The sequence below is a fragment of the Atractosteus spatula genome, chromosome 8 (genome assembly GCF_055471065.1).
Source record: "Atractosteus spatula isolate fAtrSpa1 chromosome 8, fAtrSpa1.hap1, whole genome shotgun sequence".
Classification (NCBI taxonomy): domain Eukaryota; kingdom Metazoa; phylum Chordata; class Actinopteri; order Semionotiformes; family Lepisosteidae; genus Atractosteus; species Atractosteus spatula.
In genome coordinates this window covers 3,191,592-3,218,356 of record NC_142713.1, presented here as the reverse complement: position 1 = coordinate 3,218,356, position 26,765 = coordinate 3,191,592, and the positions used below count along the sequence as shown (strand labels likewise).

Below are 26,765 nucleotides of genomic sequence, written 5' to 3'. Positions count from 1 at the left end.
ACCTGCAAGCGGAAAAGCTGGGATCTCATTTTCAGAGGAAAATAGTGGACAACATCACACTCGCAAAAAAAACAGGACGTTTTCTTTCTGCGAGCGGGCTAGGGGTCTTTTCAGAAACGCCCGGCACGATACGATAAGTGGTTTGGTGCCCTCGCATTTACAGAGAACAGCGACCCAATAAAGCAAAACATTATCCATAGTACTGTCCAGACACGTTTGATTTACATTCTACGTACATCAATTGTCTAACCACTTTATCCAGTACAGGGTAGCGGGGGGGGGGGTGGGGAGGGGGAGAGTGACTCTATCCCATCAAGCAACAGGCACAAGGCAGGGTACACCCTGGGCAGGACACCAGTCCATCACAGGACACACACACTCACACCAGGGCCAGTTTTTCCCAGAAGCCAACCAACCTACCAGCCTGTCCTTGGACTGTGGGAGGAAACCCACGCAAACACAGAGAGTAAAAGACAAACTCCACACAGAAAACACCCTAGGAGTCGAACCCATGGCCTCAGCACTGCATGCTAGCCAGTGCACCAACAGGCCACTCTTCCCTCTTACAGCTAGAATGAAGTCGTCCAACTGATTGTTTCTCAAATTGCCTTTTGGCGCAGTATCGAGTGTATTTTGTTTTTCTTTGGGGCCATGGGGTTAATACCAGGTGTCAGGGAAGAAGATGTCTTCAGCTGCTGCTGTCTGAATGCTTTTGTTGGGTCACTTGCTGCTGGGAAACTGAGAGGTGGGGGTGTTGCAGGGACACAATAACTCATCCTCTGCGCGCACTGGGCCTGACAGCCAGCTGGGGGAGTCCTGAGGAGCGCCATTACCCCCTGCTGGCTCCGTTGCCTGTTATCACAGTTGTCTTCAATTCAGACGCTGCCGAAATGACAAACTCCAGGCCGTTTATACACACACACACACACTCACACACACACACCCCTTGAGGCCGACGGAGACCAATTCTGCCGAGAAAGATCAAGATCCACGCCCCTAACTCTGAGTTATTTACCAATCTGCACAAATCTGAGCACTCCAGTTTGGTGGAAAGACCCTGTTTCAACCTGAATAACCATCGTCCCCAGTCACCTGTGTGACCGAAACTCTCAGTGATTGCTAAAAGGTCTCTGCCCAAGATCCCCAAAGGTGGAATGCAGAAATCAGCCCACAGGAGGGCGATAATTAAACGTGTTCATGACTTAAACCATGCAGGTTGTTAATAGGGGCATTAGTCCAAGCGGATTCACAGGAGTGAAGCGTTAACACAGGACCTGAGTGATCCCTGCTGATCTCTTGAATTTACACCCACTTAAATTAAATGCCTTTCAGGGCCTCGCTGGCCTTCCTCTGGAAAACGCCCAGCCTTTATACTCAATTATTAAGCACTGCCGTCTCCTGCCAGAAGAGGAGAAATCAAACAGCTCGTTTCCCTTGAGAGCCGAAGGACATCCAGCTTCGCCTCCCGCTGCAGAGATCAGCTCTTTTCTGAACCAGTGCTCAACTGAACAACAGATGGGGAAACAGCAGTCAGTTAATAGGGGTAGTGGCACAGTGACACATTGGACAGCATTGCAGCCTCACAGCATTATTATAATTATTAAAAGGTAAGGAACAAGCAACCCAGCCGATACCCTGTGGCTCGTCTTTACACAAAGGGTGGTGGGAGTGTGGAACAAGCTGCCCAGTCAAGTTGTTCTCCCGATCAATTAAATGCTAAAATACCAAGCCAGCCAGATGGGCCAAAATGCCTCCCCTCGTTTGTAACCCTATGTTCCTATTACTCATCTAGCGAAGGTTTTTACAGAGAGCGATATGGAAAGGCGAACTGTGATATCAGCGACTGCTGTCAGGATTCAGTCCCATTCAACTCAGCGACGGCCGACTGATTTCACAGGGATTCCTCCTACTGTACAGTGTGCTCACAGAAGAAGATCCAAAACTCTTTCGTCCTTTTAAAATGGTAGTGCACACTGTACACGCAACACCTCAAGACCCAAATAATAAATATTAAATAAGGTGAATTTCTAAGAAACTACTAAAGAATGGGGGGGGGGGAGGCAGTTTCTTGAAAACCACATCAACACTCAGTTTTACTCCCCCAGCGGCTCAGCACCCATAACATTTAACATTATGAGTGATCCATCCATTTTCCAACAGGGTCCCGGGGGAGCTGGAGGCTATCCCAGCAAGCACTGGGCGCAAGGCAGGCAACACCCTGGGCAGGACACCAGTCCATCACAGGACACACACAGACACAATCCCTTACTCACACCAGGAACGATTTTCCCAGAGGCCAATTAACCTACTAGTATGCCCTCAGACTGTGGGAGAAAACCAGAGCACTAGGAGAAACCCACACGAACACAGGGAGAACATGCAAACTCCACACAGACAGCATCCCAGGAATTGAACCCAGAGCTGCAAGGCAGCAATGCCGACCCCTGCACCACTATGTCATAAATGAGCATCATTTTCAAGAAACCCTTAGCACTTCAACACTTGATATTTATTCCACATATCCACCTCTTGTAGTGAGAGGCTCGCAAGACTCAGACTCCATGTCCTTCTCTCCCTTTCCGCACAGGGAGAGACGTTAGCGTGCTCCGGACTTCCTCCCTCACAGCCTGCTACAAAGACAGCGTCCCACAATCCAGAAACACCCCCCTCGCAAAGCCTCCTCAAACATCCAGAAGGCAGAAGCCTAAAAACCCGGCTCTCAGACACGGCAGCCTGGGATTTCCACTCTTGTAATCTTCTGCAGCATGTCATACCTCATGACCGCTACACTGTCCAAAGCCAGAAAACAGCAAGCCAGCAGAGTGAGTGATATCTGTGGGACGCAGAGGGCTGCGAGCACGATCAAGCCCTGCCCCGTGCAGGCTAGATGTCTTCTGATCCGAGACCCAGATGTGCCCGGGCGGCCGGAGCTATAGAGAGATCGGGTCTCTGCCCGCCCGCCCGCTCTGGAGAGCTCTCTCTGGAATCGTCTTTCAGAGAGCCCTGGTGGAGGGGGGGGGGGGGGGGAGGTCAGGGGGGTTCCCGAGGGGAGGTCGGAACCCCCCCCAGCAGCAGCGACTCACCCCTCCAGTTCCACAGCAACTTGAGCCTCAGCCTCCTGGAGCCGCCCGCCCGCCTGGGGAAGCCGTGGAAGAAGCGCGCGATCCTCCTCAGCGTCCCGCCGAACCCCGCCGCGATCCCCGTGGTCGGGGGGCTCATCGCGGGCGAGGAGAGGAAGAGCTCTGGCCCCCGGCCCCCCGGTTCAGAGCAAGCCGCAGGTCTGCCGCAGACCGATCCTCTCGCCCACCTGATTTGCTCCCCTGTGCTTCTGCGTCTCTCCGCCCTCCCCCCCTCCCGCCCCCGAGGAATTTGAGAGTGAAGTGGCAGCTGCCTGGGGCAGACGGCTCCTTCTGCCTCCCGCCCTGAGCGCGTCTGGTCAGAGAGGAGGTGTGAGCTGTCGGTCGGGGGATCGTCTGCCTCCCCTCCGCCGTCCCCCTGTCATCTGCTGACGACCCCGCCTGAGCCTTTTCACCCGGCAACCAGCCCCCAGCCCCCCCACTGGAGCCCAGCAGGCGTGAGCCTGGCCAGTACCTGGAGGGGAGACTCCTGGGAAAGCTGAGGCTGCTGCTGGGAGAGGTGTGAGTGGGGCCAGCAGGGGGCGCTCACCCTGCGGTCTGTGTGGGTCCTCATGCGCCAGTATAGTGACGGGGACACTAGACTGTAAACAGGCGAAGTCCTTCGGATGAGACAAAACCGAGGTCCTGACTCTCTGTGGTCATTAACAATCCCAGGGTGTCTCTCGACAAGAGTAGGGGTGTCACCCCAGTGTCCTGGCCAAATTTCCCCCCTGGCCTTTACCCATCATGGCCTCCTAATAACCCCCCTCTCTGAACTGGCTCCATCCCTCTGCTCTCCTCCCCACTGAGAGCTGGTGTGTGGGGAGAGGACTGGGGCATCATCCAGGTGGGGCTGCACACTGGTGGCGGTAGTGGGATCCCCCCTGACCTGGGAAGAGCTCGGAGTGGAGGGTCCGGAAAAAGCACTATATAAAAGTGTAAGCAATGATGATTATTATTAATGATTTACTACACGGCCGAGTTTTCTACTGAAAGCGCTGCAGGAAAGTGCCTTTCTCAAGGGTACAACAGCAAAATGTCCCCAAGCAGGAAACGATCCCATTGGCAAAATGACAGCTAAGAGACACCCAGGGTCCTTAATCACTCCCCATACAGCGTGAAAGGTTTTTCTGCGTATTTGTAATATTATACTCTCGAACCCGTGACATCTCTTGATGTATGACCCCGATTTCTTTTTTTTTTTCCTTTCTAAAAACACAGAGAAGGCAGAACAGTTCGTCTCAGGCATTTCAAGATCCCCTTGACACACCTGCCTGTGATTCCTGTCTTTATAAAGGGATATCTCAGGACGCTGGGTTATTTTTTCAATTTGAATTTTTTTTTTTTTACCAGCAGGCCCTTCCAGTGCAGGATCGCCACTTGTCAAGCCAGATCTGCCAACTGCTACAAGATGTACACCACCAGGGGTAAAAGCAAACACCCCCCCCCACACACACACACATACACTTCCCCTTCCCCCCCCCCCCAACACAAGCCCTCCCCCCCAACAAATGGCACAGAATCACAGGGATCAGCACTGAGGCCTTGCAGCGTTGGGACCCCGGGTTCAATTCCAAGCCTGGGGGTGCTGTCTGTGTGGAGTTTGCATGTTCTCCCCATGTTCGGATGGGTTCCCTCTGGGTGCTCTGGTCTCCTCCCTCAGGCCAAATACATTACAGTACTGCTAGGTCAATTCGCTTCTCTAAACAAATGGCCCTGTTGTGTGTGTGTGTGTGTATGTGTTCTGCGATGGACTGGCGTCCTGCCCAGGGTGTACCCTGCCTTGTGCCTGGTGCTTGCTGGGATAGGCTTCACTGAACAAAGCAGTTGGATGGATGAAAGTAAATCATTGCAATTTGCTTAAAAATGAGATGGCAGGCCCAAGACCACAGGCATCATTAAGCTACCTGGCTGTACAGGAAACCCGATAAAAGTGCCTAAAAGAGACAGCGCACCTGAGGTCATTTTCCCTGATGGGTGTTGGGGTGGGGGGAGCGAGGCAGCCTGGCTGTCAGACACGATTCGTCCAGCTTAGATCCACGAAAAAAAGAAACTGAAGGGGGAAAACCGAGCATGAACCAGCAGTGAAAAGAAAATCGAGACGGGGAAACTCTCTGGGCTGCGTGCGAACTCTTCTTCCTTCGACGAACCCGTAGGTCGCTTCTGTCTCTCGAGTTTCTTTGCGCCACGGGTCCAAAGGGGGGGTGCGAGTTCAAAACCTTCACCCTGCGAGGGTCCGGACTGACGCCAATCCGTCTCGGCAGGTCTCATACCGCCTTCCAGGACTGCGACAGTCCGTACGGATCCCGTGGAGAAAGGAGAGGTCGCTGTTTGTTTGTTGTTGTTGTTTTTTGTCGTTCTGTCTGGTTGTTGCGTAGTTAACCCTCATAAGACAGTCCTGTAACCTGAGGTTCGACTTCCGATTGAAATCTTCTGAGGAGGAAAGGCTCTCCCAGTGGCTTGATCGGTAAAGACGCATTCGGTTTCTCTCAAAAAAGAAACACGTTTTTTTTTAAAAAAAAAAAAACGACGGTAGCCTGGCTTCTCTCGAGAATCGGCTGGAAGAGATCTTGGGCCCGTCTATGACCTTTCTTGTGTCATTAAGCAACTCACAGGTTACCAGTGCAACAGTGCAAATTGAACCGGGGAGCTCAAACAAGGTGCAGGATATTCTCCAAGCCTCATGAAATTAATTAGAGAGAGAAACACAAATGCAGTATTTACCGCGTCTGTGATACAGTGCACCGATCACAGACAGGACGCCGGTTACAGATACGGTGCACGGATCAGTGCAAGTTAGTGCAGGAGCCTCTGTATGGTTCATTCTGTTTGTACAGGGCTTCGGAAACACTGAGCGCCTCCCATACAGGACCGGGTTACAGTCAGACGTCTACGTGTACGTCTACGTCATCCAGGTGGATGCTGCACACTGGTGGGGGTGGAGGGGAGTCCCCATTACCTGTAAAGCGCTTTGAGTGGAGTGTCCAGAAAAGCGCTATATAAATGTAAGCAATTATTCATTATTATTATTATTAAGCAGGAAGAGCGCAGCCCCAGCTTGAACAGCAGAGTGGAAGCTCAGTGAACACGCTAGGGCTGAGGGGAGCCGGCTCAGGGTTCGAGCCAAGAGCCCAACGTCCTCGTCTTCGGACGCACGGGTGTAACGAACAGTTCTTTCCGGACCCTATGCGGACGACACAGTCCGACGGAGTGGGGGAAACACTAGGGAAAAGTCATGCAGGAAAACGGGGCTGAAGACAAGGGGGCGTGTCCAAGGTGCGCTGGTGCACGGGGGAGGCGTGGCGTGGCCGAGGCGAACAATCCCAAAGAGTAATCCATAGAGTATCCAAAACTTGAAGGTAAGTCCAAAACCAGGAGATCCATCAGAGAAAGGAATTAAAAACCACGAAGGCCGGGTCGGAACCGGCGGACGGGGAACAGGAACGGGAACAGAGGTTAAAACCTTAACGGGACCAGGCGCTTCCAGGTCCCGGACTCGCACGATATGGAAATCAGATGCGGAGCCCGGATGAGCGTCAGCGCCTGGCTTTTAAGGTGGGCTGGGAATAGGGAACAGGTGCAGAGAATAAAGTTTTTAGTGAAAGGGCTGGAGCACCCTTAAGGAGGGGGAACTATAATCGTGACAGCGGGCGTGTTCTGTTTGAGTGCGGGGGTGGGGATCGTGAGAAATCGTGTTTTCGCCAGGAAAGCGCCGAAACAGAGCCCGCGCAACCGGTTCTGCGGCCTGCTTTCCTCCTTCCGCCCGCGGGCGCCGCTGCGTCACGAAACCGGGAAAGCAACTCTGACCGGATCCCCGAACCAGTTTCTACGGGACTGGAAACTGTCAGCGTCTCGGGAGGAAATTCGGGATGACGTAGAAATAAGGGGTTGGAACCACCTCTAAACGGCTGACTCGCACCGAAAACAGGTCTAGACTCCACCCCCATCCTATCCCAGCAAGCAACAGGTGCAAGGCAGGCTACACGCTGGACGGGACGCCAGTCCATCACAGGACACACACAGACACCAGGGCTAGTCCGTCACAGGACACACATAGACACTCTCACCAATTTCCCAGAAGCCAATTCACCCACCCGCGTGTGTTTGCACTGTGGGAGCAAACCCGCACACTCGCGGGGAGAACATGCAAACTCCACGCAGACAGCACCCCAGATCCCGGACTTGAACCCGGGGCCCCCAGCACAATGCTAACCACTGTGGCAGCACGCCACCCCAACGCAATTTAACTATGCAAATGTCGACTGTACTTTATCTGCTCCTAGGCACCTGTCTATCACCTCTCGCCTTCCTAATAAAACCGTTTATTCATTTTCCACGGCTAACAGCCCAAGACAATATGCAAAGCGTCTTTCCAAACACACAGACTTTGTTCTAGGAATTTGAATGGTCCCTATATCTTCTTTACACATACTGTATGGACACACGTTCTCCCATCTGTTCATTTGTGAAGGCTGTATGGACGTGTTGCATTGAAATTCAAAGTGTTTCTATTTTCGTTCTCCAAAAAAAAAAAAACACGAAAGACGTGCTATCGTCCGTCTGGTGTCAAGACAGGAACAGTTTCAGACAAGCCACAAAGTCAGGTCTTTTTTTTTTCAAACTGTGAAAAACGGCACGCGTTCATCGTTTGGGGTAAACAGAGGGGAATTTCGGATCTTGGCTTATGATAAACAATAATTCCTAGGATCTACGCGGTCCAAGCTAAAGATCTCCTTGTTTCGAACCACATCATTCGGCGAAACTGCAGAGCCAGACAAAACGTCCCCGTGCAGCTTCCTCTCTCTGGCCTAGAAGTTTTAGATACTGTAGGAATGACACACACACACAAACTAGAAAGACAACTTGGGGGGAAAAAAAACGACATTATGTAACAAGTCAGCGCTGGGTGATTGATATTATGTCACGGCTGGCTTTGAAAAGACAAGATTTGCTCAGTCCCAGGTGAACAATAGGTATCCGCGTCACCCCCAGCGCACCCCCAAACACGTCCCTGTGAGACAGTCACACCCCATCACACTCGGACACATTCCTGAGTAAAGGGGGCAGTTCTCACCCTGCCTTTATTAGGAAACCGCTGAATGATTCCATTGATCTTTTTTTTTAAGACTTGCGAAAGCACAGATTTCCTCGAAGACTACAGCCGTTCACCAAAAAAAAACACACACCGAGTATTATAGTTAAACCCAACACATCGCCGTCGTCTGATACTTTCATTCTAAAGCGTTTCGTTGCGGTGCGTCATGATGTGCTTCAATCTGGGCCGATCTAATACGGCTCTTAATATGGTCACTTAAGCCTTCTGCAACGGCTGTCAATACCTAGAAGAGAGTCTTCACTGCACTTGAGGGATGTAACATCGCCCAAGGAGCTAAGAGCTCAACATCACAAATGAAGTTGCACATCGCACTGATGCGCAGAGCTGAAGGGGTTGTTTTAACCACAACTGAACCGACCTGTGATTCTACCCAAAAGAGACCGCAGAAGGCGAACATAGATTTAAAAAAAAAAAACAACAACAAAAAAAACTGAGGAAAATGGCAACTGACTGTCCCGGAGACTATTATCAGAAAGTCGCCGACTTCTACATTTAAATTTGTCAAGGGGAGGGGGGGGGGGGAACAAACTTGTATTTCAATTAAATTGTGTTGCCCCGGGTTGCGGTATAATCTTGAGAAAACCCTCTCAAGCTTTCTATCCGATAAAGCTCCATAACGACACCCGGGTGAGAACCGTTTTATCCGGCCAGGTCTCAGAGCTGTCCCGAACAACATCTTTCGCAGGAGGGGGGGAGAGATTGTTCTCTTTAAGGAAAAGGGACTAGGGCCCCGCGGACACGCGTAAAAGCAACATCTATAGTTTTTTTTTCTCCCGCAATCCCACAGCTCAGATAGGATTAAGCCCTACCCGGACCCGGGACCCCGGTGTTTTAAGAAGCGTGATAAGAAAGGTGTTCTCTAAAAACGTCACCTGTGTGGCCCACTCGACGCGACTTGCGAGACGACGGCGTCATCGAGACGGCTCACAGTGCGTCTTGACAGTAGAAAGCCAACGGACCACCGGTGCGCAGGTCCTGTACAAAGAGGCAGGCGCTTTAAATTATACTTAGTCCTGCTGCTGTTGAGCGACGCCAGCCTGCAGGTGATGCCAGATCAGATGAATAATTTACGCGCTGTTGGTAAATAATGCACCTTACTCTGACCAAGACCGACAGAGCGACTACGGGGCACGGCCACTCTCCCTGCCAGTCAAGTCCAGGAGACGGCTGGTCACCCGAAATCCGCGTTTTGATGGCGTGGGAATCGACTCGACCGCCGTCGAGTGAGCTGGAAATACACGCGTTCGGATTCGCGGTCGTCCGACGTAGAAACTCGCGATTCAGCGCGTAGATAAAATCGCCCAGGTCGCGCTGACAGGAGACAGGTTGTGCGTTTCCCCGAACGCTTTACTCACCAACTGTTAAAATATAAACTCCCTCCCGCCCCCGACTTCAAACCAGGTTAGGAGCGAGCAGGATTTCCACATTTGGTGTAAATCGAATAAGAAGCCAAATGGACTGTTTACTTATTGTCGTTTCTTAACTTCGTGCCACCTTGTCTCCATACATTATCTTCAGATAAAAAAAGACAATTCTCTTACTGTACCTTACACAACAGATGATCGCTGAGCAACGCTCATTTAGCACAACTTGTGATACCTTACGGCCCGTGGAACAGCTGGTCAGTTCACTCACACACACACACACACAGCCCGCAAGAATTAAATCAGGGGGCCGTTTCGCAGAACCGCCGGTACGGTTACCTTTGCAGGTCAAGCCGCCGTCGAAGAAATACTCGCAGCACTGGTCGCACCACCCCTCCGCCGCCAGGGGCAGAAACGTGTGCCCCTCTCCCCTTTCCTCCCGGACCCGCGGGTCTTTCCCGGTGGGCTCAAATATCGTCCTGACATCCGGCGGGCGGTAACCTCTCTTCCTGCTGCGGGGCTGCGCGACGGCGTCGCCCGCGGAGCCGGGCTCGGTTTCCCGGGGCGCCGCGTCGCCCTCCGCCGCCTTCCCCTTGTCCAGCCTCGGAGGAGCCTGGGGAGCGGCGTGCGTCCGGAGCGCCTTCACTGCCTTCAGGTGCGCTTTGGGGCTCCGGTCCCTTGCGCCGGCGGGGGGCACATCCCCGTGTCCGTCCCTGCGCGCCCGCTGGGCCGGATGGGGCTTCGGCGTCGGGTCCGGCGCGGCGGGCGAGGGCGCCGGGGAGCCCGCGGCGGGGCGCAGCGCAAAGGAGTATTTCCGCGCCTGGTTCATCCCTCCACACGGCGGGGCGAGCGCATCCCTGCCAAATCACGTCGACGCCGGGGTCGAGGCAAGACAACTTTTTTTTTTTTTTTTTACCTGCTACCCAGAGACGACGGCCGCTTGTGCAAACGAGTCCGGAGGCGAATCTGAACAGGTGCGCAGCCCGGTGACGCTCTTGTGATCTTTAAGGCATTTCTTCCTCCCCCCCCCTTTCATCGACGGCTTTCCGGGTTGCGAGCAGCGAGGAAGATCCGAGGAACCCGAGCCCGGCGGAGGAGCTGGCTCCGGGCGAATCCGGTGTTTTTGCCTGTAATAGGGGGATATGGGGAGACGGGCGCCTTTAGGAGACGACACTGGGCGACGCGTTTCAGAAGCCCAGCGGCGGACAGGAATCTGTCGCCCTCCAATCAAAGACCCCGGATCTTTTCGATAAATTACCGGTCCCGTCACGTCCACCTGCTTCGAGGAAGTTTTTTTTTTTTACCTAATAACCGACGCCCAGCTTGTGTGTTTACATCTCTCGTTCCTTCAACCTGTTCTCCCTAATAGAGCCTGGACCTTTCCCAGCTGTTGGGAAAAAGTTTTGAGCTCGCGTTTTCACTGCCTGATCCTGAACATCGCAGCTGAGCTCGTGAAATGGGTCGGATCCGCTGTGCTCGACGTGATGCCCCCACGGTTTGCCGGAAGAGAGAAAAGTTTTCAACATGCCTATACCCCCCAGAAGCAGCTAGGCTGTGTAAAATAACTATCCAGCAGAGCGTTTCGAGTACACCTTTATCTCCACCGTATTTCCCTGTTCTTCAATCGCTGCAGTGCCCATACTGTATGCTGAACGGGTTAGAAAAACACGTATGAAACTGTACGGTGAAAACTTTTATAAAGGTGCTTTCTTTTAATCCCCAAAAAGGAAACGAACTGGCAAGTTGAGGCGGGTCTCCAACCGTGTAAACAGTGCCTTTTCGTGATTCGCACATTAGGACGCGCTTCAGTACATCCTCCGGTATACCTTGTTTTTATTCAAGGGCGTCAATCTCAAATTCCCTGCGTAAAGGGAAGAGCTGTCTTTGAAAACAGCGTGCAGGCGCAAGAGGGTATTTATAAATGAATTTATTCCCTAGACAGCTCTTTTCCGGACCCTCCACTCAGCGCTCTTTCCAGGTCAGGGGGAATCCCACTACCCCCCCCAGTGTGCAGCCCCACCTGGATGATGCTCCAGTCCTCTCACACACACCAGCTCTCAGTGGAGAGGAGAGCAGAGGGATGAAGCCAGTTCAGAGATGGAGGACTAGTAGGAGCCAGCAGACGCAGGCCCCTAGCAAAAAGGCGAGTTCAGAGTTTAGATTTGAAGAGAGAATTGGTCTCTCGGGGAGTCGGGGGGAAGGTCACTCAAGGAGCAGAGACAGAAAAGGTCACCCAAAGTCCAAGATTCAGTGGACAGAGGACCCGCCCCAAGTGACCAGAGCCCCCCAGAGGGAGATGTTAGGCAGAGCCAGATCACTTCCAGCGTTAAGAGTCAGTAACAAGATCTTGTATTGAACCCGTGACTTTGTGGGCAACCCCTGTAGCAACGCAAGTTTGGGAGTGATGGGCTGGCAGGGTCTGGGGTACGGGAATAGTCTAGTTGCAGAGTTTTGGGACATGGTGCAGCTTACCGAGAAGAGATAAGGAGCCCCGAGCAAAATGTGTTTGCTCTGTCAGCTAGAGGAAAGATCAACAGGTGCTTAAAAATATTCCTGCATCACATACAGGATGCGATAATCTGTTAATAAAACGGATGTTGACACCTTGGGCTTTCAAAAGACATCCCTGCCCCTGCCAGAAGAAAATAAAAATGAATCCCAGACTCCAGTCTTTTTTTGCATTCTCTCGTGGGCTGTTGGCGTTGAGGGTCTGAGACACTCCCTCTCCCCCTAAAAAAAAAGAATAAGAACTACACAAGTGCTGCTCTTGCACAACTGTGAGCCTGTTCACACCAAGGACACAGGTGTGAACTCCACCCTTTACCCCCATCCTCGGAATAAACACCTCCGAGCCAAAAACAATAAATAAAAAAAAATGGACAATTGTTTTAAAGATTTATTCTATTAAAAAAAGCTTCATCTCTGAAATTGGACTTACACCATTGGGTTATACAATTTATCTCTCAGTCCGTCTCCCACTTCCATGGCAAATTAAAACATGTTTATACGAAACATTCAGCACATTGGCAGATGGATCAAAACACCTTTGTTCCATTTCAGAAGACAAGCCTGTTCATCAAACTTCATTTGATTTGCAATAGGTAGGAATACTTTAAAAGTAAATGCACTTAATACAGAACCATCTTTTTATTTTAGATCTGGCAGTTCCAGGAATATAACCTTCATCCTTTTCTTCCAACCGGGTCTTAAAAAAACCCAAACCTGCATATAATGGAATTGAGAACGTCTTCATCCAGAAGGATCAATAAGACCAGTCCGTTTTAAGTGCTGATCACATATACAGATTCAAGATGCTATACAATCAAGTGCCCTCAATTTTGCAAATCTCACCTATGCCACCTGTAGAGTTAACATTAAGCCAGTATGACACAATTTAAAAAGATAAATGAGGGGAAAAATATTCCTATGACATAATGTCTATGTGCCTTAGGGACAAAAGGCATTTGCATAGTGTGTGCACTATTTCACAGTTAATATCTCAAAACCTTAAAGTTGGCTATAAACACATGCACGTTGTGAATCCCATCCCAGTCAATCTTCAGGAAAATAAAGCAATAAGCATTTAATACTCAGAACCTGTGCAGTATTTTCGCCCCATGTCAGGGAGTTCTGTGCCATTAGCTCTCTTCCGATGAGAGAGGCGGACGTTGGCACAGGAAGCCTGCATACTTGTAGTACAGACCTAAAACCGTCCCGTTCCAGTGTTCAGAGCTGGAAGACTATACGGAGATTTGCTCCAAGTGACAAAGGCGGCGGCACATATGCCAAATGGTCCGGAATGAGTGTTCAGAGACGTTTGAATGAAACTGAGAAACGGGGTGAAGTTTCTAGCAAGCCAAGTTAAAGAACCTCTCAAAGACCTCAACTACGCACAAGGGGGAGATTCAGCTTTTTATCCATGCATCCATTTTCTACTGGTTTATTTCAGTTCCGGGTCTGTAGGGGGAGCCAGAGTCTATCCCAGCAAGCAAGAAGCTCAAGGCACTAAACATCCAGCACGGGGATACTAGTCCATCAGGGTGCAGACAGACACACCAACTCCCACCAGGGCCCGTTAACCTACCAGCTTGTCTTTTGACTAGGGTAGGAAACCCCTGTACCCAAACAGGGAGAACATGTAAACTCCACACAGACAGCACCCCAGGGTGCCAGTGCTGGAAGGCAGTAGTGCTACCCACTGTACAGCCCCTAGTCCCCCCCCCACCTCCCTTCATGCCAAGTTAAACCCAAACCTAGGCCTAAATAGACCACTAACCAGACTGGAGGGGAGAGGAGAAGACTGTGGTCCGAGGTGCTCATGGAAGACATGAGCAATCCCACAAACCTCATAGTCGGTCCCCAGGGGCTTCGGAAGGGGACTTCTGCAGGTCGAGTCAAGAGATCTGCTCTTAAAATATTTTCGGTCTCAAGAGGGAAAAGCTCAGTTGAGAGTTGTATCATTACAAAAATGATAAATAAGGCTCCCTCACATACCCAGCCAGCACTGTGACACAGGATGGGAGGGACAGTTTTATTGTACCATGCACGGTAAGGGACACATTGTGCACCCCCCTCCCCCCCCCTTTCAGACACTCATTACTCACAGCTTTCTACAAAAAAAAAAAGTCACTATTTCTTAGCATTTGAAAACTGCATTCATTCTGTCACCCCCTTCAGTATAAACACGATCATTTTATAAAGATTTGATTTTGTGCATTACAGAGGTCAGCCGGAATGTAAACTTGTTGCCCCCACGAGCTCACTCGTGTCAACAGACAGGATTTTAGTAAATCAAGGCACACTCGATACATTGGACCCATAACATCTCTTAATTCATGAGCCCTACAAGATGCAGAAAACACTAGAATGGTTCAGCTTTCACGCTAGAAATCTCTCAAAAAAACGCCAGCCATCAGAATTTTACAGTGGTTGGTGCAGAAAGCAAGACAAATGGTTATTAAAAGCAACTTTTTACAGAGTCACCACCCCCCCCGCCGGTCGCTAAAAAGGGTTCTTGGACATTTCCAAGAATCAACCAGATAAAACCGGCAGATCACGAAGCTAATAGACATTAAACAAAGCCCACTTTCGAGGAGTTGAGCAAAATAAAAAATAAAAAAAAGTGACTTTAACAAAGCCCCTCTTGCTCCTTAGTTAAAAGAAATTCAGGCCTAAAACGTCCTCTTGAGGCACAATCAGACATGTAAACTTTGTTCACGCAAGAGTGGTAGTACACACACGCGCACACACCCATCAGGTTTTAACGGAGGTAGGGTTCCGGAGCACGTTTCCACTCCAGAGCCATAAAAAACAAAGCCCGAAAGGGGCAAGAAGCAACCACCCTGAGAAAGAACCATCTGAAGCCGTTTTGGTGGGGGGGTGAAACCCGTTTTCAGGTCCTTTGTAGAACACGCGGTCATTCACCCGGCCGGACCGCCGAGGAGTCTCTCTTCTTACTGGACTTCGTCGTTGTTATCGTCTTCTGTGCCATCAAAAGCCTTTTCCTGAGGGGGGGGGGGAAACCGAAAACAGATGTAAGGCACTGGTTCCCAGTCCTGGCGACACACACACACTTTCACTCCCTCCCACCTTCAGCCGATGGATTCGATTAAGAAGCTGCTTTATCTTGCTTACAAAAGACACCAGAGCGTGTTGTCACGGCCACCGGTTGCCATGGCAATTCCAGCCCACTCCACCGAGCTCCAGCAGGAGGGAGGAGGACACCCTCGATTATAACCCCATGCATTCCAATGCTATATCCCCCCAAGATTTAAAGCCACTGCCCCAGATTGCATCTTTTGTAGTCCCTCCCAGTTTCCATTTACAGTTTAATAACACCTTAAATTTATCTAGCACTTCTCTGGACCCTCCACTCCGAGCTCTTCCCAGGTCAGGGGGAATCCCACTACCCCCACCAGTGTGCAGCCCCACCTGGATGATGCTCCAGTCCTCTCACACACACCAGCTCTCAGTGGGGAGGAGAGCAGAGGGATGGAGCCAGTTCAGAGAGGGGGGTTATTAGGAGGCCATGAGGGGTAAAGGTCAGGGGGGAAATTTGGTCAGGACACCGGGGTAACACACCTACTCTTGTCGAGAGACACCCTGGGATTGTTAATGACCACAGAGAGTCAGGACCTCGGTTTTACGTCTCATCTGAAGGACGGCGCCTGTTTACAGTCTAGTGTCCCCGTCACTATACTGGGGCATGAGGACCCACACAGACCGCAGGGTGAGCGCCCCCTGCTGGCCCCACTCACACCTCTCCCAGCAGCAGCCTCAGCTTTCCCAGGAGTCTCCCCTCCAGGTACTGGCCAGGCTCACACCTGCTGGGCTCCAGTGGGGCTGCCAGGCGATATGGCTGCTGGCTAGGCTCAACTAGCCTACACGCAACGTCGGCGTGAAGCGATTCCCCTCGCGGGTGAGCTCCACTCACCCATCCTCCCTGGCTCTGGACCCAGGGGGTGAAGTGCTCCTGCAGGTACTTGGCACCGAAGCCCAGGACCTGGTTCATGGGGTGGTTATCGACGGCCGTCAGCTTGCTGGTCATCTCGGCGGCGAGCGCAATCTTCGCCCTCTGCTGGTCGGAGCCCAGGTCCGCGGAGGCCCCCGTCCTCATCAGGAACAGGTCGGCGATGCTCTTGAAGAAGGCGTAGCCGAAGAGGTTCTGGAAGGCCTTGGAGAGCACTTTGTCCTTCTTGATCTGGAAGGAGGAAACGCACCAAAATCCCCATCAGAGGCGGTCTGCTTCCGTCGCGTTTATCTGGAGGGATGCTTCCAACGGCCGAGCAAACAAAGCTCGTCTATCTATACGTGCCATGTCCTTCCTAAATCAGGCTCTGGATAATTAATAATCCAGACACTTATAATAGCACTTTTCTGGACACCCCACTCAAAGCATTTTACAGTTAACACCCCTAACTCTTTGAGAAACACCCTGGGATTTTTAATGACCCCAGAGAGTCAGGACCTCAGTTTTACGTCTCATCCAAAGGACAGTGCCCGTTTACAGTCTAGTGTCCCCGTCGCTATACTGGGGCATTAGGACCCACACAGACCGCAGGGTGAGCGCCCCCTGCTGGCCCCACTCACACCTCTCCCAGCAGCAGCCTCAGCTCTCCCAGGAGTCTCCCCTCCAGGTACTGGCCAGGCTCACACCTGCTGAGCTCCAGTGGGGTTTGTCAGCTGGGAGCTGCAGGGGGATGAATCCTAGGTGCAGTTTGGCTCATTTGAAAAGCTTTAAACACCCAGAACTCTAAAAGGGGATGAATTTTTGGTGCAGGTCCATTGCAGATATGACCATTTATAGACTAATTAAAATCAACATTTAAGTATTAATCTAATCTAATTTCATGAGAGCTGGTCAGAAGTCACTGCATTTCACAGCGAGATTCTGTTTTTAACCCAGCCCTAGTGTGGGCTACGGGAGAACAGGCAGTGTCTGCACAACCTGGCAGCACAAGCAAATGATACGAGTTTTGCAAGGGTGGCGCGGAGGTCGGCATTGCTGCCTCTCAGTGCTGGGGCCCTGGGCTCAAAATCTGGGATGCTGTCTGTGTGGAGTTTGCATGGTCTCACCATGTTCACATGGGTCCCCCCCCCCAACCCCAGTCCAAAAACGTAATGGTAGGCTGATAAATGCAAATGCGTACACTCTCAGTAGGGCCAGCGTGCCCTGCAATGGACTGGCATCCTGTCCAGGGTGCATCCCACCTTGAGCCCGGTGCTTTGCGGGCTAGGCTCCCAACAACCGTGTACCGGATGAGGCTTTTAGAAACTGGATGGATGGCATTGCTTGGGAAGCTATGTAAATAAAAGATCATCATAACTAATTAAAATCACTGTTGGGGGGGGGGGGGGGGGTGGGGGAAACCCTCTTATCCAACTGGAACACAGAAATAGCTACATCGAATTAGGAGGGCTAGAATAAGTGCCCGTTACTGTACTAGTACAATTAGCTCCACCAACATGTGCGGAAAAACAACGTTTTGGCTGTGGAGCTGCCTTCTGCACACCCGAAGAAGGCTCCACGTCCGAAAAGTTGCATTTCAGACAAACCTCCAGTGGGGGTGACGCTATATCAGACACGCCCACAGCAGCAGTGATACTGTCTCGGACACACCCACAGTGGGACTGACATCTTAGACACGCCCACAGACCATGCGATTATATTGGTTACATTTCAGGAACAAGTAAAGGAAAAAGTAAAGTAAATAAGCAGAATTTTTCGGCTGTGGAGCCTTCTTCAGGAGTCTTTTCAGCATGGAATAAGCCTATACTTCCTTTGTTACTGTATTATACAAATGCAGATTGCAGTAGTTACAGGTATCCAGAATGAGAACTCTTTGGGTGAGCTGTGCTTGTTACATTTTCAACACCCTGGGGGGCTGGTTCTCCTGTATGAGGTACTTAATCACCAATGTAAAAATAAATCACTTAAAATGTCAATATTTCTAACAAGTCGCAGAGGGCTGAGCACAGCATGAGAAAAATCATTCATAGACAGGATGAGCTTAAGAGAAGTTCTCTCCCATAGAAAGGCCAACTATCAGACCACCCGGCTGTACACATGAACACAGAACCCTCATCAAAACAAGACAATCTTCTGCTACAGTCATTCCTGAGGTGGCCGGTGCACTACTTGGGCTATATGTGGAATCATTTCACGAACGATCATACTTGCCTCCTCGTCCAGCTTGTCTCCAGACTCTCTTAACAGTTCCACCACTCTCTGGATAGCATAGTCTTCTTCATCTGTCCAAAAACAGCCATTAAAACATTCCGCGGTCACAGATCCTAAAACTCCAGATTTTTGGCTGCACATCTTAAGGACAATGAACCCAAACATTTTAGTCTGGATGACTTAGAGAGGGGTCAACATTTAGAACCCAATAACCAGGGGTGTATTGGAACGCTGGATGCTTAGGAATAATTTAACAGTACACAGTTAATGCCCTTCATATTCAAATCAGGTCTCAACGCACGCACGCACGCACAGAACATTTAAGACCAACATTGATCAGAGATTGTGTGCTCCGAGTGTTGGCCTTCGGGGTTAGATTAAGATTCGGGTTATGCTCAAAAAAGGTATTTTATGCAAATGCCAACTCCAATGGATAAAAATAAAAATCTTGCTTTGCACAGAAACTTACCCTCAATCCCATCCGATTCTGTTTCGGCAGGACAGAGCTGCACAGAATCAACGATCTCCTCCAGCTTCTCAGCCACGCCATTAAGGTCTCGCCTCGTTTCGGCAGCTAAACGAAAATTAAAATTAGTTCAAGAGCGCCTTTGAGAGCATTTCCGCTTCATAACCCTTGTCAAGCACAAGCCTGATCAGAGAGCCTAAAAAAATAAAATAACAGGCATTCATAAAAACCTGCAAGAGTGACGTGCAAAATCTTCTTTAGGAGGTACAAAAAAAGCTTCTAAACCGGTCAGAACTTTTCAGCTCTGCCCAGAGCTACAGAAAATAGCCTACGATGGGTGCAATTCTTCAAAACCTGTTGCAACAAATGCAGGTTAACAGCAAGCAGAGAAAAATTGCACACATTGGGAACAGCCTACCAAAACTATACAGTCCTGCAAACGTCTTGAAGGCTCCAGGAGTATTGAAACCCAAAACTATGACGGTATAGCGCAATGACATTTTGGTCACAGGGGCAGCACAATGGCACCGTAGTTAGCAATTCTGCCTTGCAGCTCTGGGGCTCCGGGTTCGATTCCAGGCCTGCGGTACTATCCCTATGGAGTTTGCATGTTGCCCTGGTGTGCGAGTGCGAGATGGACTGGCGTCCCATCGAGGGTGTGTACTGCCGTCTACCTATTGCATGCTGGGATAGGCCCAGGCTCTCCCACAGCCCCCCGAACTGGAGAAAACGATTAAAAAAAAAAAGAACAGAGCCGAGGAAGGTGACAGGAACAGAACTGCCGAGTGATGCTGGTTAGCCCGCACGTCAAAAAGAAACGTTGGGTTTTCCAGCGGGGGGGGGGGGGGGTCAAACAGACATCGCTCGGTAGGAACCCTTCACTACGTGCTGCCATTTTTAAGGGCCACGCGTGGAGCTCCTACCTTGTACGAGCGACCTCTCCTCAAGGAGGCTGCCTCCTGGCACACGCTCCGACTCCCCCTCGGGTCGGACGCACTTCGGAAGCAACTTCTTCCAGCTCATCTTCTTCCAGCTCCTCCTCCTCCTCCTCCTCTTCTTGTCGTCCTTGGCCGCAGGGTCCGGCCTCATGTCCTTGTCCGCGAGCCCCGCCGCCGCCTGCAGCCGGACGCCGGGCCGTCTCCGCTGGGCGTAGGCCATCAGGAGCCGGAACTCCATGGTGGGCTCCATGGAGCTTGCCTCCGCCTCCAAGCTGCTGGACGGACACATCGCCGCGCTGCCGAGCACCGGGGCGTGCGATCGCGGGAACACTGCGGGGGGCAAGACCACGTAGACACTGCTGTTAGCCACCCCTTCTCCCGATCCAGGGGCGCAGGGGGAGCTGGAGTCTATCCCAGCAAGCAAGGCAGGATACCACCTGGGTGGGACGCCAGTCCGTCACAGGACGCACACAGACACTCACACCGGGGCCAGTCCACCACAGGACTCGCACAGACACACCGGGGCCAGTCCACCACAGGACACACTTTTTCCCCCAGCAGCCAATTCATCCACCAGTTTGTCTTTGGACTGTGTGAGGAAACCAGACCACCCAGAGAAACCCCAATGTGAACACGGGGAGAACATGCAAACTCCACACAGACGGCACCTCAAGTCCGACATCACACCCAGGGCCGCAGCACTGCGAGGCAGCCTTTGCTAACCACTGTGCTGCCAGCTGGAAGACCAACCAGCATAAACGTTAGTCTTGCTCATTATAGGATCTCCACCATGGAAGATTGAAAGAACTTCTGGTCTTGAACGGAGGCAATGAACCAAGATTCGAGCACTCAAAATCCTCAAAGCCGGCGACAAACTCCAACCACATGTCTCGAGAATAAACAAACACTGAAGCACAAACCAAGTGGAAACTACACCAGGATGTGCACCTAAATCTGAGAACAGGAGATCTCTTTACCCAAAGGGTTGTGGGGGCATGGAACAAGCTCAAGAGAACACGCTCGCTCTCTCTCTCTCTCAAAGCCCAACACCTTCCAAGAAACAGCTGGGCACGTCGCTCAGACCAATATGTTACTATTGATCCAAGCTGGACAGAGGAAACAGATGCCTCGTGTTTGAGTTTCTCAAGGGATTTCAAACAGGGGGACATTGTCAGCTGGGGTTTAACTCTTGAAGGACCAAATAAAAAAAAAAAGTCTGCAAGACCACAGACACTTTCTCCTCCAGTTTAAAAAAAATGGTTATGATAATGCTCAGGACACAGTCGCCTACCTTCACTTTAATTTTCTATAACGAAAGGAAAAGTGCAGATTAGAAAAGCTACAGGCCCTTCTTGACAACACCCACGGAAGCGATGGTATAGCTACCCGCACCGGTGCGCATCTGCCCGAAAAACGGGCTCATTCACTATTCCAGCTTCTGAATATCCTTGGGGGTTTTTTTTCAACTGAATAAGAAAAATCCTAATCCTTATACACTGCATTCCAGGAAACCGCCTTGGGGGGGAAAAAAAAATCCCTTTCATTTCAGCGTCCCGATCGCGGTCAAAATAACACGATCCAAACTTTTTGCAAGACACTGACAAGAAGGTGCAATTAAAGGGAAAAAAAACAGGAAGGGAATGCACGTCATCAAAAGCCTTACCGTAAGAGGTTTGAACACCGCCTTCAGTGTCCTACGAGTATGCGATGGATGGTAGTCATATATTTTGAACTTGAACGTGAAAGCACTCCAGATATCCTAGCGGAAGAGAAAACATCAAATAAAGTCGGTGCCAAAAATAAGAATTCAGGCTAGTCTGGGCTTGCCTCCAAGAAGCCGACCGTAGTGACGTGAAGGCACGTCTTCCGAAGTCGGCTGCGACTTTCTCTCCAGAAATGCGACGCGACGAGGTTTAGTTTCGAACGCAGGCGGGGAGACTTAAGTTTTAAATCGCTGATCTCCCATTAAGCGGCGACAGCGTGCTGGGAGCCACGCATACATCCAAAATAGTTTCTATATCCCCCCCCCCCCCCCCCGAAGTAGAAAGGAGTTCCCAGCACAAGCAGAGCCCAGACAATGGCATAAAAACAAAATGTTTCAAGAGCAGGACTTCCTGGTTACAGGAACAACACGCATGTTTCTCACCAAGACAGCTCTTACGTTTCTTCTTCGAAATATCATATCACATACTGCGGAGCTCGACGGGAATCGAAAGTTAGACGCACCTTCGTGAATCGTGATTACACGCCGGAGGACAAAAAAAAAAATAATCCCAAGACGGCTTTAAAACAAAAAAAGGGTAAACGCGTCTTTAAAAAATTCGAGACTATAAAATACAAAAGTCTCCCGGTTAACAGCAGCGATCTCACAAAGCCCACCAAAGCTCAGTTCTTTCCAGAGGTCTCGGAAGTTGGAAACCAACTCCTTCGCCGGTGTTGGGAGAAATTCCACACATGCACATCGTAAATCGCGGCGCGGAAACACCTGGGCCTCTGACGCCTCCGAGCAACATCGACGGATCGATACGCATTCCGAGTTTTTGACGCGGGGGGGGGGGCGGGGTGCGTCCGTATCTGCGCTGCCGCCCGGCTCTTCAGCCCAAGAGGACTTCCTTTTACAAGAAAACGCACGATCAGCACTTTTTTTTGGGGGGGGGGGGGGTTTGGGAGGGGAAAAAAAAGCGACAATTCCAGAAAGTTAAAACCTGAAAGCCCGGACACCTGCTTTCGTTTGCACCAAGTGTATACCCTTCGCAGCCTCCTATAAGCTGGTAACAGTAATTATTATTATTATTATAAGAATAAACAGATCAATGAAAGAGCCCGCTCTTACCTCGCTCTGCAAGGTACTGCAATGGGGGGGGGGGGGGTCGCTTTTATTTTGGGGGTATCGGTTTTAAGCGGGCGCACACGGACGCAGAAACAGTCCCGTGGAGAGCGAAAGTGGAGGTCCTACACGATCAGGAAAAAGCGGTGCTCTCTCTCCCCCCCCCCCCACGCGAACACGTGGGAAGCACCGTGACTCATCCGTGCTTGGTCAGAGTCAGCTGTCATAGAGAACCGGCACCCGACGTCATCGTGTTTTTAACACATTCTTCCGCTCCGGTGTTTGGACAGTCGTCGTGCTCGGCTCGCTTCTATCCTTTAGGAGACGGCTGAAACTCTTAAACGGGGGGGGGGGGGGACAGTTTTTCCCCTTCAGTAAGGCGAGGAAATAAAGTTAAGACACTCCCTGGTGTTGCGCGATGCACTGCCACCAAACGCCTTGGTTAAGAGGCTGCTTCTTGGACAACGGCTGAAAACCCGGGCGCAGGGTGATTCTTTCCCAGGATCACCCATTTGTTATCTGACGGGGTCGCCTCTAGCCTCTAGCCTCTAGCCTCTAGCCTCTAGCCTCTAGCCTCTAGCCTCTAGCCTCTAGCCTCGCCCGGCACAGAGATCTGCGGGGCTACTTTGTACTTTGCTACTTAGTGCAGTATTTGACAACCGCCCGCCCCAGGCGCGAAACGCTGAACCCCAGAGCCAATAAAGCAATAAAGACACCAACGACCTTTCGCCGGCCGCCTGTCAGACAGTCGAGTATCCAAACAGCCTACCTGGTCTCCGACGCGCACCGAGCGGGTAACCGGCTGAAGAAGCGGACGGCACCGGCGGCTCTCCCGAGACTGACGACACCGGCAGCTGGAGGCGCAGCTGGGCTTTAAAGACGCGGCGCTGCGTCATCGCCAGCCTCGCCCAATCAGAACAGAGCTCAGGAAAAAACCCCTGTGAAATGCGAGGAGCACACGTAAGGTTAGTAAACAAATCTGAACTTCTGCTATTTTTTTTCCTCCGTTCTGCACGCCCTTTTCTTTTTTTTTTAAAGAACAAAAAAAAACCCCGTCCCGTTTAGCGGATGCGAAGGTTTATCAACCAGAACGCGTCCGGAACAGAAACATAAACATCTTTAATAATAATAATAATAATAATAATAATAATATTATTATTATTCTTTCTTTCGTTTTTGTTACATTATCTTTCTACATACATATAAAATAAACTATTTACATTATGCCGGCTATTTTGTTTGTTTGTTTTAAACGCGACAGAGTTACATCACGAAAAACAACAACAATATGGCATAGAAAATACGAAACACACCTTGGTAAAAAAAAAAAGCATTTTTAAACACTTATTGTCAGAGCCCCTCACCGTAACGAATATTAACGTTGAGCTGAGAGGATTTCGGTATTGAAGAGACATGGCAAATGCGTCTTTTACACGAACGGTATTTTATTTTTATTTATAATTGTTTTGAGCAGCAGGGTTCGGGCTGGCTCGGCAATTTCCAACAACCGTTACCTTTAAAGTGATAAAAGGCGTTTTGCTGGTTTCTTCAAGCGTTTTAAGTCAATGCAAGGGGTCAGAGACCCGTTGTTTGCGGTGGTGTGGGTGTGGCTCATCGCACGAATAACGCTAACAAACTTTTTGTATGCCTAATATTTTTACCCCTCGCACCAGAGCATGCAACGCGGGCAAGAACCCCTTCTTTAAAACAACAAGGACTGTACAACAAAATTGTAGACCGTCGTAATAGTGTGTCGCTGCAGGGGGAAAGTACTGTAACGCCCTCGCCTGGTGGTGAGGACGAAGCGCCCCTAGGCCCGTCATAGTACCGCTGGGCAGGCTCGGAGTTGTAGGCGGGGAGAGTCTGAGGCCCAGCACGATGACCAGCGGCTGACCCTACCTGTGTAAATAATGTCATAGTAGTTCTAGTGTCCTGTGTAGCCTTATAAGTGTATAGCGTGTTGTTAAGTAATTACCACCCCCCTAAAGATGTGTACGTGTTCCGTCAGTCTCCTCATGTGTGTGTAGCTCTTGTGATTTTTAAAGAATAAAGTTGTTGCTTGGTTTATTAATCGCGTCTCCACTGGTCCTTTATCCTGAGATGAACCTGTAAACGCCGTAGTACTTAAAAAAAAACTCCTCTGGCTTAGAGTCAGAGCGACGCCTCTTAAGAGAAGTTAAGATCGCACCATAGGGAACCCGCTGTGGAATATTTCAGTAGTTTTTTTTTTTTGGCATGACATATCTATGTTTTATAAACAAAAGCCAATGAAAACAGGTGGCTTTGGGGGCCCGGGGTGCTGTCTGTGTGGAGTCTGCATGTTCCCCTCGTGTTTGTGTGGGTTTCCTCCGGCTGATCCGGTTTCCTCCCATAGTATACTGGCAGGTTAACTGGCTTCAGGGGAAAAGTGGGCCTGGTGTGTGTGTGTGTGTGTGTGTGTGTGTGTCCTGTGATGGACTGGCCCTGGTGTGTGTGTGTGCATGCGTGCGCGTGTGTGTGTGTATCTGTTTGTGTCCTGTGATGGACTGGCCCTGGTGTGTGTGTGTGTGTGTGTGTGTGTGTGTCCTGTGATGGACTGGCCCTGGTGTGTGTGTGTGTGTGTGTATCTGTTTGTGTCCTGTGATGGACTGGCCCTGGTGTGTGTGTGTGTGTGTGTGTGTGTGTGTGTGTGTGTGTGTGTCCTGTGATGGACTGGCCCTGGTGTGTGTGTGTGTGCATGCGTGCGCGTGTGTGTGTGTATCTGTTTGTGTCCTGTGATGGACTGGCCCTGGTGTGTGTGTGTGTGTGTGTGTCCATGTTTGTCTGACTGCTGTTTGGACCCTATGCGATTCAGTGGCAGGTCTTTTCCCAGAAGGGTCCCGTCAAGTACAAAAGTATCCACTTCCGAAAAACTGCAATTTCCCTCACGGGATCAATAAAGTATCTATCTATCTAAAACGATAGGCGAAGCCGCATTCGAGGGGGTAGGGCGAGAGTTTCAAGGGCCAAAAGGTCGATCAGAAGAAGAGTGTCTTTCCGAAAAGGTTGGACGCAGGTTGAGCTCGGAGACAGGGTGGAGTGAGTGGGTATCAATAGGGAAGAGTGTGGAATGATAATTGATTAATTAGGGTGTGACTGTGTACAGTGAGAGGTGCTCGTGGGTACACGGTGACGTCTCGCGTGCTCGCGTGCGGTTCGTGACACATGCCCTGCGATGGACTGGCGTCCCGCCCAGGGTGTACCCTGCCTTGCGCCTGTTGCTTGCTGGGACAGGCTCCAGCTCCCCCCGTGGCTTGGATGAATCAGTTAGAAGACGGACTTCTATTTGGTGGTTCCAAATGAGAGGTCATCAGGCCCATCTTACCTGTTGGTTTACAACTGGCCAATTGCTCTGGGGGCCTCATTAAACCCCAATCTTGAGCAAAGATCGAGAACATGCCTTGGCTGCTTGTTCCAGGCCCCTGCAACTCTTTGTGTAAAGATTTGTATCCTATCCTGACTGGAGGATCTCATCCAGCTGTGTCTGGAGAGAAGCCAGGGTATCGGCTTCAACGGCGTGGTTGGGCAGCTTGTTCCCCACCCCCACCACCCTCTGTGTAAAGAAGGGTCTCTTGTCCTGACTGGAGGAGCTCATCCAGCTGGGTCTTGCGAGAAAAAGGCACCTCCTGTTTTTGGCCCTAAATGCACTTCTTCATAATTTTGATTCGTGTTCTCCGGCGTTTTGCTGCCTTGATGGTCCGAGAGCTGTCCATTGGGGTCTATTGGGGTACATTTGAGTACATTTCTGGATTATTGCCATTCTGGATGATTTCATGGAATCCCCTCATAATACACTATGAGGTGTACATAAGTTATGTGTACACATTATAAATACACATAATAATATGAGTATGGTTCGACAGACAGGACTAACGTTTACCTACTTCTATGAGACAATGGGGTGCTTTCTACAACTACACGATCACTTTATGATTGCATAAAAATTCCAAATTAATGCCCTTGTACAGTTGTACACTTGTGTACATCTGTATAATCTGTAACACTGTCCCATTCACCAATATGTAATATTGGGCGGTGTGGTGGCTCTGTGGCTAAGGATCTGCGCCTGTGACTGGGAGGTTGCTGGTTTGAATCCTGCAGTTGGCAGAGGAATCCTACTCCGTTGGTCTCCTGAGCGAGGCCCTTCACCCCAGCTTCTCCAGGGGTGCTGTATAAATGGCTGACCCTGCGCTCTGACCCCCAGCTTCTCTCTCCCTGTCTGTGTGTCTCATGGAGAGCA

At 50.6% G+C, this 26,765-nt stretch overlaps 2 protein-coding genes across 4 annotated transcripts in view; both read right to left on the bottom strand.

Moving 5' to 3' along the window:
* rassf3 (Ras association domain family member 3) overlaps window positions 1-11,025 on the bottom strand; it is an 84,270-nt gene extending 73,245 nt beyond the window's left edge. Inside the window, exon 1 of one of the 2 annotated variants that reach the window (XM_088923691.1) lies at window positions 9,936-11,025. In XM_088923691.1, the coding sequence (XP_088779817.1) occupies window positions 9,936-10,425 (490 nt within the window). In that variant the 5' untranslated portion in view covers window positions 10,426-11,025. Of the gene's footprint in view, window positions 1-3,083; window positions 3,303-9,935 lie in introns of those variants that run through there. The other variant, XM_088923692.1, reaches the window with a different exon arrangement.
* Window positions 11,026-12,478: 1,453 nt separating this feature from the next.
* On the bottom strand, window positions 12,479-23,360 carry LOC148829093 (uncharacterized). 2 transcript variants are annotated; one of them, XM_088923797.1, is made up of 7 exons: window positions 23,277-23,360; window positions 21,344-21,439; window positions 19,666-20,010; window positions 18,746-18,850; window positions 18,277-18,347; window positions 16,030-16,296; window positions 12,479-15,100 (listed from the first exon to the last, which is right to left on the bottom strand). In XM_088923797.1, the coding sequence occupies exons 3-7, from the start codon at window positions 19,967-19,969 to the stop codon at window positions 15,050-15,052; spliced, it is 798 nt and encodes a 265-aa protein (XP_088779923.1). In that variant the 5' UTR covers window positions 19,970-20,010; window positions 21,344-21,439; window positions 23,277-23,360; the 3' UTR covers window positions 12,479-15,049. The 2 variants fall into 2 exon arrangements, with proteins under 2 accessions (XP_088779923.1, XP_088779924.1); XM_088923798.1 differs by lacking the exon at window positions 23,277-23,360 and adding an exon at window positions 21,907-22,246.
* Window positions 23,361-26,765: the final 3,405 nt, after the last annotated feature.